Source organism: Centruroides sculpturatus, unplaced genomic scaffold (genome assembly GCF_000671375.1).
Source record: "Centruroides sculpturatus isolate CEXI.00-Female unplaced genomic scaffold, Cexi_2.0 scaffold409, whole genome shotgun sequence".
Taxonomy (NCBI): Eukaryota; Metazoa; Arthropoda; class Arachnida; order Scorpiones; family Buthidae; genus Centruroides; species Centruroides sculpturatus.
Window position 1 is genome coordinate 193,104 of NW_019384561.1, and position 16,612 is coordinate 209,715.

General features: G+C 27.9%; 1 protein-coding gene across 1 annotated transcript in view; it reads left to right on the forward strand.

Annotated features, from left to right (window-relative positions):
• The window catches only part of LOC111623966 (synaptic functional regulator FMR1-like), a 95,975-nt gene that overhangs the window by 50,888 nt on the left and 28,475 nt on the right, over positions 1-16,612 (forward strand). The window contains exon 8 of the mRNA XM_023366707.1: positions 9,960-10,085. Coding sequence (XP_023222475.1) covers positions 9,960-10,085 — 126 coding nt within the window. The remainder of the gene's footprint in view (positions 1-9,959; positions 10,086-16,612) is intronic.

Sequence of the window (16,612 nt, forward strand, 5' to 3'; positions counted from 1 at the left end):
ACTACATATGCAATAAATTAAATTTGGTTAAGAAATTCAAAAATTAATTTTAAGCAATTATATTTGTTATCTTACCCTAATGGCATTTGGCATCTCACCCAGATACTTGGGGTGAGATGCTTAAAATGCCAGACAGTGAAAAAGTCGTCATTGCAAACACAGTATAGAATTTTTTAAAATAAACTCCAAACTTTTATTTGAAAGACATACTCCAGAATATGATATTTTCATTAGAGGGCTCCTAAACTCAAATTAGCGCTGTAATTTTCTTCATAAGCAAAATGTTAGGCATCTTCCGCCGAATCACGACACACAACTTTATTTCCCCCAAACATATTTATGTAGCTAAAATTAGTTTTAACTAATGTTTTGTCTAAAGTCAAAACATGTACAGCAGTAAATTAACTAGACAAAACCGGTTTTGTCTAGTTAAAACTAGAATTTACTGTAGTCAAAAATGAATTTGAGTTAAAACTAGTTTTAACTAGACAAAACGGGTTTTAACAAAGACATTCAGTATAAACAAGTTTCAACTAGTTAAAACGCGTTCTAACTAAAAACGGGTTTTGACTGTAACATATATATATATAAAGTGTACTCTTTTAAAATAGTTTAACATAACTCATGAAATTCTGAGATATAACCTTTGTTTTAAATAATGAAAATGATTGACCAGTTAACTTCATAAACATATTTATCTAAAGTATTTTAAACTCATTTTTTTCTTTAAATATATTATTTTATAAATATGTATTTATAAGTGTAGAAAATATGATTAAAAATTGTAGCTCTGCATTGTGAAGATGTCAAAATAAATAATTGCTTGTTTTATTTTAGAAGTTTATTACAAGCAGAGCAGCAGAAATCATTATTGCCTGTGATGTTGGTAGGATGTTAACATGTAATAATTAGCTATTTTTACTTTGAACAGAAAATCAGAACAGGTAGAAATTTGTTTGAAATTAGGATTTTGGGCACAAAAATAGAAAAAAATCAGTATCATTATTAGTAATAAGCAATAGAATGCTTTAATAGAGCCAAATTTAAAAATATATACATGAAAGAAATTATTCAAGCACTTTTAAATTAAATAATTCATTCTCAAGTAGGTTTCAAAAATGAATGCTGCCACAGTGAAAGTGGGCATTGTTACAAATACAAACATGACTTGGAAAACATTGCTTGCTTTGGCAACTTTGGAACCTACAATTGTAAAATTATAAGTGAGAAAGTAAAAATTCTTAAATGTAAAATATAATATACTTAAATTAGTTTCATTGAAGCTTTTTGCTGTTTATTTCTGTGTATGTGTGTATAGAACAAGAAATGGGGTTGGGTTATTATAATAGAAACATTTTCCCAACTATCATAGATTCCTCAGACTATTACATTATTCCTAAGACAATCAAACATAATAAGAGGTTTGTACAGTACTGGTCAGTTTTCTAGTTTAAAGCAACATTTTTAATTTCTTCACACACATCCATATTAAGGTTGTCTTCTTTTTCAGTTGAATTTATAGTATTTATTAGTTTGTTGGATGAACTATTTTTGTTTTGACATTCAGAACCCCAATGATATCTACCTTTATATCTCATTTTTCAATAAAGAACCATCCAATAAACAAAGCATTAATTATAAATACACTGCATTAACCTTATAATGCTTTGCAGTTATTTTGAGCTTCTTTATTACTCTTTTGTTCCAACTCAATTGTGTCCATATGGATTGTTATTTATACAGTGCATAAATTCTTTGATGTTTGGCTTTGTTCTCCAGATGATGCATATGTCATTAATGTATTGTTTATATATTTCAATATTCGAAAGGAACTTAGGGATGATCCTGGCTTCTAAAAGACATACTACTATTTCAACTAAGTGCCCTGATAGTGGGCTACCCACAGGTATCACTTTTTTTTGAAGGTGCATCCTCCCATCTAATTTGTAAGCAAGAGGTGTAACGAAGCATATGAGATACAAAAAACAATTATCAAAGGCATGGCAAGCTATGTATGACTGTTGTTCAGTTAAGTTTGTTAGTATATCCAGCCATATTTATTTTATCCTCAAAATAACCTTTCACACACAATTTGGCTTTGTATTTCAGATTAAAAAATTTAACAATAGGTTTAATTGTTTTGAACCTTTTGAATTTTTTAATCCGAACATGTTCTTTTTTAAATTTTTTTCCATGAACTGGTCTCACAATTCTCTATGTACCACTTCAAGATATCATCCTCTAGATAATTCCCCAACATAAATATTTTGGCATCTTCGTTTCAATCAAAATCTATCATCTCAAATTATTTTATAAAATTTTTGATATGTACTTGATTATTGTTTACCATAAAATGTTGCAATTTGGACTTATTTTGATCAAACATCTGGGTTGTGTGTATTTTATATTCACTTGGAACTGCTTTGGAATCCTGTACCATCTTCATATATTTTTATGATGAATTGTTGTCTTCTATTGGTTTGGCTTGCTTTATTCTTTTCTTGGTCACTTTCAATGTAAATCCTGTCAACTTGTAAATTCACCATTGACTTGCAAGTAGAAATTGAAATGTTTGTTGTATGTCTGTGCAATTTGATCACAGGACAAAGAATGTCTTGAGTCTCTTCTCATGATTTAGCAGGAGCTTTGAACATTGGCAATGGTCATTTCATATTTTAATTGACGTCTTTGATTTAACCTTTCTGATTAATGGCTAAATAGTTGGTTAGCTTTTAACCCTTTTTTAAAAATTATACATGTGTAAGATTTATATATCACTTTTAAGCTTCTTTTTACACCTTAGTGAATTTAATCATGTATAATAATAATTTTTACATCATTTATTATATAGCTAATATATACACAATAGTTTTAAAAATAAAAATATGTATTATTGTAGTTATATTTCAATATGAATAATTTGTCTCACATTGAAGTTAAATGATATAAGTAACAGAAACAAACCATTTTGTAATACATATTATCATTTTAAACTGTTTTTATGAATTACAGTATAAGAAAAGTAGTGTAATCATTTTTAGATTGTTTTTGGGTAATGCAGAACCTCTGTTAATTGGGGTTCTGTTGTGTGCATGCACATACAGAACAGGAAACTGTACATATATAGTGGAGATTTTTTTAGATTTCTCTTGTCATGATTAATGTGCAGGCATACATCACTGTTCAATAGCATCATCAACACAGTCACTTTAATTCATTGCCAAACAATGAATTAAGATGGCTGCAGTAGACCAACTTCCTTAAATTTCCTTAGAGTAGTTTGATAACCAACTGCACTGTAAGGAAAAAATAAAAAATGTCAAAAATACTTCTTATATATATATATTAAAACATACTATTACTTTCTTTTTACTTATCTTGAAATTTTTGCAGCAGAGGAACTAGAATGCTTTTATATTATTGATTTAAAAACGGAATTGGAACATCCAAGTCTCAGGGTGTTTATGCCTTAAAACTCATCTTTTATACAGTACTAAGAAAAACATAGCAAAACTTTTTATAATAATAATAACTTTACATTTAAGATAAAACTTCATCTCGGAGTAATGTACAAAAATAGTTAACTTTAGTCTAAGAGATTCACTATTAGATTTTACTCTGAAAGAAACTTCAGAATTTTCATAATCATCTTATGATAGATATATCCACCATAAACATTTTGTGTAAATTCAATCCATCTTACTGTTCAGATTGGTAGAGCTCTTATTTATATGACAAAGAAATTAAATATTTAAACTATTAGATTTTAATTTGCTGTTTGCATAAGATGTGCATATGTCTTATATTCAAAGATTTACTTTTGCATGTTTATAAGAGAAGATTCTTTTCTTGTAAGTACTGAAGTCTGAATATTTAGCTTTTTTTATATAATAGATAATATCAAGTAATGAAATTTAGACATTTCAATTTTTTTCTAAAAACAACTGTAAAAAAATGTTTTAGAAAGTTTGATGTGGGCATTTAAGTAGAGTAACCAAAGAATGTTTCATCACATTTCATTGGAAATAGACACACTAGCAATTTGTGACAATATGAAACTTTCAAAAGAACACATTCACATGCTGTTTGTTGCTTTACCACTTAAAAGATGGTAACAATGCAACAGTGTCATGATTTCATGTGAAAAATATTTATTTACTCTTGCATTTTGCAAGAGTAAACAAAGGTCAATCAGCTGTTGCACATGTCAAAGGGCCAATATTGCAGAAGGTGATGGACGATTTGCATTTGTTTGATGTCAAGATAATGGAGCTGCTTCCAACCATCAACATTGTCACGAAAGATCTCTACTGTGAACTGGATTTTTTGAACACCAAGATCAAGAACTTCATCCAAAAATTGACAAAGTCCGATACACCACAAAAACATGACAACACAGAGCAAAGATGACTTTAGAGAAGCTGGCCATATGAGCTGGGAGGTTCTGCCTCATCTTCTTCACAGCCCAGACTTGGCACCAACTGACTATCATCTATTTTATCTCCTGCAGAAGCATATTGCTAATATACAGTTCCAATAACAATACCAGACACTTGAGGCTTTCTTTAATTAAAGAAAAGCCTCATTCTGTGCTCATGGGATAAAGTTTATAGCAAGATGACAAGATGTGATTGATATTGATTGTGATTACCTATCATGCTAAACTGTAATCATTGTTGAGTTAATTGTCAATAAAGTTTTTTCAAAATGTCTAAATTTCATTTTACATCCTGATATTATTTGAATTCAGAGTAAAAGCAATATATGTAAAAAGTAACAATTTATCTAGTGTTACTCTGCAATTTCAATTAACCAATGTAATTTTTCGATTTTATGAAATGGTTGTAGTTAAAAATCAAAATTCCTAACTAAATTAATTGTTGTCATTCATGGTCCAGTGCTTGTTTGAGAGTGATGTTTGTTTCCACCACCAACTTTTTAGCTTAGTTCACACTGAGCATGATTCGCTTTCGCCAGCGAATTGCACTCAGTGTGAACTAAGCTTTTCTATTCTCTTCCAGCAAGAGTGCTTTGGATAAATTTGTGTAGTCATGCATTACAATATTTCTTAGTCATCAAATTATTCTCTGTAGGATTTTCCTTTTTTGTTTGTCCGTTCCCTTATTCTGAAAGCAACCATCTTGATCCCCCTCTTTCTTCATTCTGCAGATGTATCCAATGAGATGTAACTTTCTATGAATTAATTTTTGCAGTAATGTCTTTTTTGGTTTGCTAAGAAAACAACTGAAAAAGACATTACTGCAAGAATATAGATATCTTCTGTATTCTTTTATGAATATTTTGTCTTGCCAGTTTATTCTCAGTATCTTTCTGTAGTATTTTTTCAAAGACCAAGTCTTTTTTCTTTTTTTATCCTTACGTATCAACCACAATTCATAGCCATATAATATGCTGCTGAAAATACTTTTTACCAGGACTTTCAGCTTTGTCTGACATGTAATATTCTGACATATCCACATCGTATCCATTACTTCAAGATTTGAAAACACTTGCAATTCTGTCTTTATCTCGTCAATGTATTTTAAATTTTCAGTTAATTTACTTCCCAAGTGTGTGAACTCTAACTTTTTCAATTGTCATCCCAACTAGCTCTATGCCATTTGCATAATTATCCCTTCCAAACACCATAAATTTTTTTCCTCAAGATTAATTTGTAGTCCATATTGCAAACCTTCTTTGCTAATGCTATCCATTGTTATCACCATGTCTTTAGGATTTCAAGAATTACATAATCTGAAATCCTCAAATTTATAATTCTTTTACAATTTAAGACTATTTATTACCTCCTGTGATGCAATCCATAGCTCTTTCTAGATGAATGATAAATAGTAATGGTGAGATAGAGTAACCTTGTTTATGCCTCTCCTTATCTTAAACCATTTTTCAAGATTTCCAAAATTTCTTACTGCTGCTTCAGAATTTTCATATCTTGTAAGACATTAATAATTTTTGTCTATACTATGTGATTCTGACTGTCCATGTAATTTACTGATCTATGCAATGAAATGTTTTCCTAAAATCATTGAAGCATGCATAAACCTTCTTGCTATTTCTTGTTGTTTCTACAATAAGTTATAGAGTAAGTATTTGCTGCTTAATGTTTATCTTTCTTAAGCCCAGCTTGTTCTTCTGCCAAATGTAATTCTGATTGGTGCTTTAGTCTCTGTCAGAATCATTATTAGAACTTTCCAATAATAGTAAGGGGAATTTTCCTATAATTTTTACATTCCATTGCACTGTTTTTCTTATGGATAGGAACTAGTATTGATTTTTCCATTTTTTAGGTGTTTTCCTTTTCCCCACGATGGCCAGTTTGATTATTTTTGATCTACGTTCGTATCATACACTTGTAGTAGAATGAACTGATGCTAGAAATTGATGACTTTTTATAGCTGATTTCTTTAAAAAATCTAATAGCCATGCATTATTGTATGAATTATTGTCACTTTGGCATTGCATCAAATAAGCAGTACTTATTGTAAATGATGCATAATCATATTTCATTTACATTGAATGTTATGCTAGACTTCCATAATTGCATAATTTTCCATATAATAATGAGAATTATATTAATAAAGACAGATAAAAACTAGCTTTGTACTAAACAAAATTATATTTTATTGATTTTTTTGAAAAATTGCTGGTATTGTATAATATACAGCAATTTTTAATGGATACTTAAGTGGATGAAGTCTCCAGTTTCAGTAGTGTATGTTAAACTCTTGTTTCACTATAATAATTAATATTTTAAATATTATATTTAGTTTAACTGATGTTTGTTAATTTTATACTTTTTTTAATAAATAAATTATTTAATTACATATTATATAAGGTTTATGTATATATTGATAAAATTATTATTATTATTATTTTTTAAGTTTGAAAATTTCTAAAAATTGGCTAATGATTACTGCATATTTGTGATAGTACTGAAATCAATGTTGAAACCCTTGTACCTTATTCATGCAAGCAATGCATTAAATAGTTCTAAATTCTGAACTACAATACATAATTCTTTACAAACAACAAAAAAACCAGCATTTAAAGCAAGGATTTGTTGTAATCTTCTAGAAAATACTATTATTATTGTTAGTAATGTATAAAATCCATCAAAATTTGTTAAGTTTTTGTTTCTATGATTTCATTTTTTTAATAAAATTTTAAATTGTGTGAATTCTTCAATTTATTCATATTTTATACAGTAAATACAATTTTAATTTCTCATTTCAGATATGTAGGACATAGAATAAACAAATGTGTGTTTATTCCATGATTGCTAAATATTTGTTTTTAATGTTTTAGATAAGTATTTATATTCAACCTGACAAATTGTAAAGATTAGATTATCAGTTATATGATTTTAATTCGAAAAATGTATTAAAATTAATTTCTGACTATAATATCTATGATTTATTATTTATTTTATTTCTTAGAAACAATAAAGTATTGGAAAAGCATGAAAATGCTAATATTAACTTACAAGGTATAAAGAATATCGAAAAATAATGGTTTCTAGTATCTTCATCTCATCGAAAGACAATGAGCATCAGGACATTTATTCAAACTTCATTATATTTGTCAGCTGTTTACAAACTGTTATCAGACCATAGAATAAATAAAATATTCAATAAGCAATAAATGTAACAAAATAAATTTAAACCACTTACTAAATGCAAATATTTGCCTGGTGTCCCTTACAAAAAGTAGTATTTTAATGTTGTCTTACAAATAACAGCCATTGGGCATTTTCCACAAAGCCACAAAGCTTCTGAAATGACTAACTTAATGTGCAAATACAATAGGTGTTTTTTGAGTGTAGTACATAATTCAATACTAAAAATAATTTAATAATTGAATTTTGTAAAGGTGAAAAATTTTTGTATACATTTTTCAGTTCTGATTATAAAAACAATATTCAATTTGTATAAATATTTTCAAAAATTTATTACACAATATTAATGCAATTTTACTTCTCTTGTGTTTAGAAAATGCATGAGAAACTGTTATAACAACATTATTATACCAATATAAAATTTTGTATTTTAACCCTCATGCAATGGGAGAAATTGAATCTTATACAATAAAAGTTTATTAAATTGAAAATAAATTAATTTTTTAAATCAAATTTACAATATACATTTTAAAATTTCTGTAAAAAATGTAAAAATTCAGAAGGAAAAATTCCCAAGAAAAGGAACAAACTTGATATGTTTTTTTTAAAACAATGTGTGAGAAATTGAACCAATCATTAGCAATTATATTGTTGATATTTTAGTGCATTTACATATTTAACATTTTTAACTAATTGCTCATTTATATTTACATTCATGTGTTTGTATGCAAATACATCACCATATTTTTTAAAATCTTATCATTGTTAAATGTTCTTTAATTGTACATTTTAATGGTCCAGCAATTTCTCCTAATATGAATAGCTATTCATTTTATTAATTTAAATTTATATATCACATTAGCCCGTCTATAATATAAATCTTATATTTTAATTACACTATTTTTCTTTTTGAATAAATACTTGATTTATATTATTAGTTTCAGAAATAAATTTTAACTTTTAATTATGTTTTGAAAACTTTCAAAAGCTTTAATATATGTAAATGTTATGTAGATACTATTATTAATAAGACACTTACTTTTAACAGTAACATTAAAATTTTTTATCCCATTTCATTAATAATTTATATGGACAATTGTTTTAAAATATACTTTATGTATTATATTTGCTGTTTCTTTTTGTATAGACAACGAGACTGTTATTTTGTCTAGTCGTCTGTATTGTAAATCCGTTCAGAAGGCATTACATTTAATAAAATTAGACATGTATGATTAAAAATTGTTTTATTTAACATTGTATGATTTATAATAACTTATTGCTTATGTTCTAATCAATATTCTTTTCTAATTATAGTTATATCTAGGTAATTAAACAATTATTATTTAAATAAAACAATAAATAGAAAAGAATATCAATTAGAAAAGTTAGAATCAATATTATAAATCATATAATGCTAATAAAACAATTTTTATTCATATATGTCTAGTCATATTAACTATGCCTTCTTCATGGAATTACAAAACAGATAGATAGTAAAATTTTATCATATATTATTAATCATTTGTATACTTACAAAGAAAAACAATACCCATTATTTTAGAAATTTGTGTTTATTTTAAAACTATTTCAAGAAGTTAAGGACCAACACAGATCCCATTACCATATGATTTATCTGTCTGTGATGATATATTAAAATCATTTTTAAAAATCATGTGTGAATGAATGAAATATTGATCTTATATAATCATATAAAGTTTAAATAATATGTCGGTTATCATTTAAAGATTAAACAATAAAATGGCAATAATAAATTTTTATAAAAAAATATTATTTTATTTTGACTTACTGGCAGAATTTACAAGTGTTTTTATTTGTCTTTTGTCTTTGTGAACTTCTCTTTCAATTTGAGTTTAACATTAAAGTAATAGTTAAGAGTCTTTAATTGATTAGTTAAAAATGCTAATGTTGATATTAATTAAAAGCATAATTAAATTTTAGGTGGAAAAAACATATTGATAATTTTAGCCAAATAGTACAATTTTAATACTCAGTCAGTATTAAAATGTGCTATTACAATTTTATTTTTTTTTTAGCCAGAAAATAGTATAGAGTAATATTGCCTATTATTAGCAATTGGTTTATTCACATCTAAATCAGTTAACAAATATTAAATTGAATAATAATTATTTTAAAAAGAGTTTGGTTATTTAAAACTGCAAATTTAGGAAATTTGTGTATGCAATAAAACAGATGCATGAAATCAATGTTGAAACCCTTGTACCTTATTCATGCAAGCAATGCATTAAATAGTTCTAAATTCTGAACTACAATACATAATTCTTTACAAANTATTTTTTTTTTCAAGCAATATGATGAAATAGTAACACCATTTCACATTCAAGGGATGCAGGTGCCATTTGTTTTTGTGGGAACTATGGAAAGTATTACCAATGCAAAAATTTTGCTGGAATATCATCTTGCCCATTTAAAAGTTTGTATATATAATTTGTAAATAGTTATTAAATCTCAATTAGCTATGATTTTAAACATTAAACAAAGCTTTTAACAATATAATTATTAGTGTGGTGCTTAAAATAGGGAAAAAATAAATTGAACTACTTTTTTGTGGTCCTATCCTCCAGAACTATTCCAACTGGTCTCAAATTACTACAGAAAAAATTTGAACTTGATATATTAATATTTAGAGGTAGCTCGATGACCACAAAGTTTATAAAAAGAGCAATTTATGACAAATGAAAACGCTGCCTCTATCAAAATAAACTGATAAAGTTGCATTGAACATTGTACTGAAACTTTCAAATTTTGTGAATTGTGCCATTTTAAAAATCTTTTTGTTGCACTTTTGGTTTGTAATCCATCAAGTTTTTGAATATTGTAGAGTCTACATGACTATTTAATTTGTCTGTAATTGTCCAAAAAAGTGAAACAAGTCTATTTTACCACAACAAGTCTTGTTTCACTTTTTTGGACAATTACAGACAAATTAAATAGTCATGTAGACTCTACAATATTCAAAAACTTGATGGATTACAAACCAAAAATGCAACAAAAAGATTTTTAAAATGGCACAATTCACAAAATTTGAAATTTTCAGTACAATACATTCAATGCAACTTTATCAGTTTATTTTGATAGAGACAGAGAGTGTCTCTTTCTTGCTGTCTGGATAAGCCTGTTGAACAACTTGCAACAAATACTGAAGTTGTAATTCATCATGAGTCATTAGGCCACTGAATTCCTGCGACTATGCATTCTACATGGTCGTTAACAACTTTAATGGCATGTACTGAGTCTGCAGCCTTCTGATAGTCCTCTCTATCTTTCCACAGGTCAGGATCTATAGTAGAAATGTATCTAGAAGTTCCATTAATTCAAACAGAGTCCATGACTTCTCAGATATAAAGTCCTTAAGATTTTTTCCCATAAATGTGTCCAGGTCAACAGTGATTCATTTAGTGTGACCCTGTTCAGTGTCGTCATCTTTTTGCATTGCTGTAATCATTAGCCTCTTTGTAGCAGAACTTACATGGTTGTCGAAAAAAGCTAAAGCAACCAAATCTGGTGACAAATACCATAAGTGTTTAGAAAATTTGAGAGATGATGCCTTGGATATTGTCATGTTGATTTCCGAGTATTCAAGAAGTGATTTCAGAAGATGAAGGTCATTGTTAGGAGAACTGGCTACCAATGGAACTGAAATCCTGAGTTTCAAGTACACATGTGCAGCAAAGACACACATCCTGTTCTTTTTTTGTTAAGTGGAATTGGCCCTTAAACAACCCTTAAACAACACCTTCAAACTGTAAGTTATCTTTGATAGCCAGCGTGCATGGTACATGGCTCCAGGTGCTGGCCTCAACCAGAAACAGGGGAAAACATTTGCCACAAGACTTGATGATGTCAGTGAAATAATGATCACAAGTCGTGACAGAAATTAATTTTGTGGGAATGTCATGTAACTAATGTGTGATTAATTTAATAGTTTATTTATTGAGATGACCAACTACAGTTTTGCAAACTGTTGCACTAAAATGTATATATTGTGGTTCAAGCTTGTGATTGGCATATGCTTATGCTCATCCTTACTATTTGGAACCAATAAAACTTCAGTGACATTAAGCTACCAGTAAATATTCACCAATAGAGTAGATTTTTGGCACAAATTTTTCTATACATATTTGAACAAAATTAGAGGGTAGAGATTCACATTTACAAATTGTGAAAATAAGCCCACACTATTCTGCATTGAGGCCTTTGGTGATATCACGGCATTCAATGTTTAGTTTTAAATAAAAATATAATTATATTTATCTGTATCCTTCCTCCAGCATTTTTTGATTTAAAAAAATTTTTATTTACATGTAACTGTACAGTGCTGTGAGACTAAGGCACCATTGTTTGATGAACACACGAAATAAAACTTAGTGAAAAAGTCTTATTTATGGATCAAATTTCATTGTTTTAGTTTTTAAGTTATTTTAATTATACTGAATAATTTTAAATGTATAAATATGTAATGATATTTAATAAATTGTTAAAAATTTTATTACCTTCCGCATTGTATCTTTGTCTCATATCGTCAAAGTAAGAATAAGAATCNTATTCAAACTTTCTGAGAAATAACTTCACAACAAATTAGACTGGAAAGTAATACTAATAAAAACCTAATTCAGCTTAGAGCCTTTTTTTCATTTCCACTATATTTTAATGATAGACAAAAGTTTGAAGACAAATGTTTTTGATCTAGTTGAAATCTTCCTCAGATCTACATGACCTGAGGAAGATTTCAACTAGATCGAAAACATTTGTCTTCAAACTTTTGTTTATACAAACTTATTGCAAAACTTCAGGTCTACATGAAAAGATTTTCATGTAGACCTGAAGTTATTCAAAGTTATTCAAGACCTGAGGAATTATTCAAAGGAAAATGAGGTTGGTCATTCTGACCAAAATGTAATTTACAGTAGTCTTTCTGTTAATAGTAAAATTAAAAAATAATTGGAAATTAATGAAAATTAAAAGTAATTTGGAATGGAGAAAAGAATGTTAACTCAAAGTTATTTTCAGAAATGTTTTTATACTGGATGGGGATAAGTTTAACAGCTGGAATGGCAGGGAGGAGTGCCACTATGGCAAGCGCTACTACGGCAAGAGCAAACTTGGACACATTTTTGCTCTTTACTTTCATTTACTTCACTCTTTACTTTTAATTTCATTACTTTAAATGAAATTGAGTAGTAAAATTGATGCAATAGATCTCATCTATGTCAAATAACTTCAAAGTGACGTATGAATTGTAGATTTAATTCTTATGCGAAACTTTAATGAATTGGAAATAAATTTCATCTTAGTGTATTTTGTATACATAGATATTTGGTTATGCTGAAATTAAAAAATATAAAAGCTTTTTTGATGAGCATAAATGTTAGTAGTCAAATTATTGATTAATTTGGTATCTGTTATTTTTGAAAAATGGATTTTAATTAAAGTGTAATCTTAAATGTTGTATCCTAAACAATATTATAATATTGAGAGAGAACTATAAAAATGCAAATTTATCTTAATTATTGTGATTTTCAGTTAGTTAAAGTTACTAGTCAAGTCTGTAGTTCAAGCATCAAGGCAAATCCAAAAGTTCAAATTACCAATGGTAAATTATTAGCATTCTTTAGTAATCTGTGTTCTTTGACAATATCACACCTTTTTTCTTTAGTTTCTTTTCCACTCCTTTAATCATTTTAAATTTGTTAAATGAAGTTGCATAAGTTCTGTTCTTAGTGTAAAAAAATGACAACTTCACCCATGCACCAGTGAGATTACAGAACATGTGCATATTGTGAAATCTCTATCCTATAAATCTGGATATATGCTGTTTTATATTTTTGAGAGATGAAATATACTGGCTTAAAACTATCCAAATTTATACTAAAGAAACTCAAATTGTATGTTTTTGATACTAATTTAAAAACCTATTTTAAAACGAATAATAGTGGGTTTGAATTACTCAATAATTCAAATTATATTCAGTTGTGATAAAATTGTTTAATAATATGTGAAAACATAAGAATTTTGGAAACTATAGTATATTTGAAAAATTTGGATTATAGTTTTCATTATTTAATGCATTGATTCCAAAACATCTAAATGTAATATTCTTATCTGAAGCTTTTTTGTGTTACAGAATATGAATATTTGGTTGATCATCTCATAACAGAATAATTTTTGATTCGTAGATGTGATTGATTGAATTTAATAATAATTGAATTATTTGTTTTTCTTTCATAAATCTATTGAATAAAAGCTGTAATTTTTTTTTTTTTTAATTGGCTGTTTTAACTAATTTTTTAAACTAATTTGTCACAAAGGTTAGACACAGAAGACTGCTGTTACTCCTTACATTATCCTTTATTGAAATCAAAATGCATTTTGGACTTTTTAGTTCCTCTTCAGTTGATTTTACAATTGTTATTCTAACATTTTGTAAATTATATTAATTACATTTATTGCTTTAAAACAATATTCACTAACTTTTACAACAAGAGGTTAATAAATATTTTCCTTACAATAAAATAAAATTTTGTAAAATATTGTACATTTATATAACTTTAAACTAGGGGAATGAAACAGAAAAGAGAGTAAATTGGAAGCAGACATCATAAATAAAAGACTAGTAAATTTGCAAATGAATGTGTAATTTTGTCAGCTAAATGTTTTAAAAGTGCCATGAGATTATTATGAATTTAAACTGTGTCTTTATTGATATTTTTAAAAAAATGTTTAGTAATTTGCCTTTAAAGTTATATAAATCAGTATACAATATTTTACAAGGTTTTAAATTTTATTGTAAGGTAAGATATTTATTAATCTCTTGTAAAAGTTAATATTGTTTTAAAGCAATACAGGTAACCCCCGTACAGGTAACACGGTAGTTACGTTCCAAAAAATTGCCGTGTTATACGAAACAAAGAACTAATACGAAAAGGAGGGTTAGGTTCCAAAAATTAAAAAACATGCTAGTATATTTTCATAATTAAGATAAATATCTTCATTAAAATTTTTTTTAAGTGATACATATTAATATAAATTAAACAATGTTTTCTTCGTCATCACTAAAAACACTATTAATTAACCGAGAGCGTTTTCTTTTTGGCAAGTTATCCTTATCCTCTGAGCATTTTTCTGCATTATCTTCAGATCCATGCTTTACCTTTTGCAAAATGTATGTAATTTTAGATTGCTTGCTTCTAGTTAAAAGGTCTTTATAAATTTCCTTATATGGTGCTAAGCACTTATGAAGAATAAAGCAAGTATGGAATAAGGGAAAAACATTCGGCAACATCAGAAGCAGAAGCGTCGCGATCTGGCAACATTGAAACAAGTTTCGAGAAGGACCACGTGTATCGACAGAAGGCGAGAAGAGAAAATTTACATACTTAAGTACTAATAGTTCACAAAAATAATAATTTTCGTGAACTATTATTAGTTAAGTATGTAAAAATTTATTACATTTCCTGTTGTTCGAGGGTTTACCCAATTCTCAAACCGTGTCAGAGTGAATCCGTGCTATAAAAGTACCGTGTTATACGGGGGATGGTACCAATTCTCGAACCGTGTTAGAGCGAATCCGTGCTATAGAAGTGCCGTGTTATACGGGGGTTACCTGTACATGTAATTAATATAGCTTACTAAATGTCTGAATAACAATTGTAAAATTGACTGAAGAGGGACTAAAAACTGAAATGCATTTTGACTTCAATAAAGGATGGTATCAGGAGTAAAAGTGTTCTTCTGTGTCTAACTATTGTGATAAATCTAGTTTAAAAAATTAGATACAATGGCCAATTACCAAAAAAAGATAATGGATTCTACTAGACTCAGAGCAAACAATAATAATCTGTAAATTATAGATTTGAATGATATATAGAAAAAGTAATAATTTGGTGTAAAAATGATGATAATTTTTATTAATTATTTTTTTAAAGAAATGGTAATTTTAATTAGAAAAATGTCTAAACACTCCTACTCAACAAATCTTTATCTCTGGTAATTCTTAAATTTCGGGAACAAACATTTTCGGTCTCACCCAAGAAAAATGTCTATGAATGGTTAACTTGTATTACAGTAATTAGATAAATATAAATGCTCATCTAATTGTTATTATATTGTGTTTTAAAAAATTTATAGAAAATAATTAAAATTTAACAATTTTGGTTGATATATAAGGTATGATCATTTTGCAGAATAATGCTAGATTGTTTCCTTGGCTGTCATCTTCTAAGTTGTGACAATTTGTTATGCTTAAAGTGCTCCATTGATCTGCACATGGGTATGGTGATGGCAAAGGTGTGTATCATATGCTTTCTGGAATGTGTTTTTGGATAGATGTCAAGGTTGTCATTGAGGTTCTGCAAGTTGTCTCCTCAGATTTGAAGAGCTTGCATTTCAGTGCTTGCTTTAATTATGGAAACAGAGATATACTGTCCTACCATTAATATCCATACACCAAGATTTTAGACAGAACACTTGATTTATTATGTTTCTAATATCTTGTTCTGAAACCTTTGACTGCTATAATGACCCTTAATCTTTTTGGCATACTTTCCATCAAAGTGAAATATTCCTCCATTTAGCCTTTAAACACAACCAGCAGTTTAGCATTGTTCCTTAGATGCACACAGCTGATGCTCCAGTCCATTCCAAAGATGCTCAATAGAGATTGAAGCTTTGAACTGGCCAATTCAACTTTTCAACATTGTCTGCAAAATCACTTTATAACTCAAGCAGTCTGGCAGAGTATGTTATCTTGCTGATAGATATAAGGGCATTCCCTGAAGTATTGCCAAAATGTTGGAAGTTCATAATTATACAGAATGTCTAGTTATATGGTAAGGCTTAGGTCTACTAGTTTTATTGATAACAACTAGTAGACCTAAGCCATACCATAAAAAGCAGCCCCCAAACCATGATACCATATTCACCAAACTTTTGTTATGACAA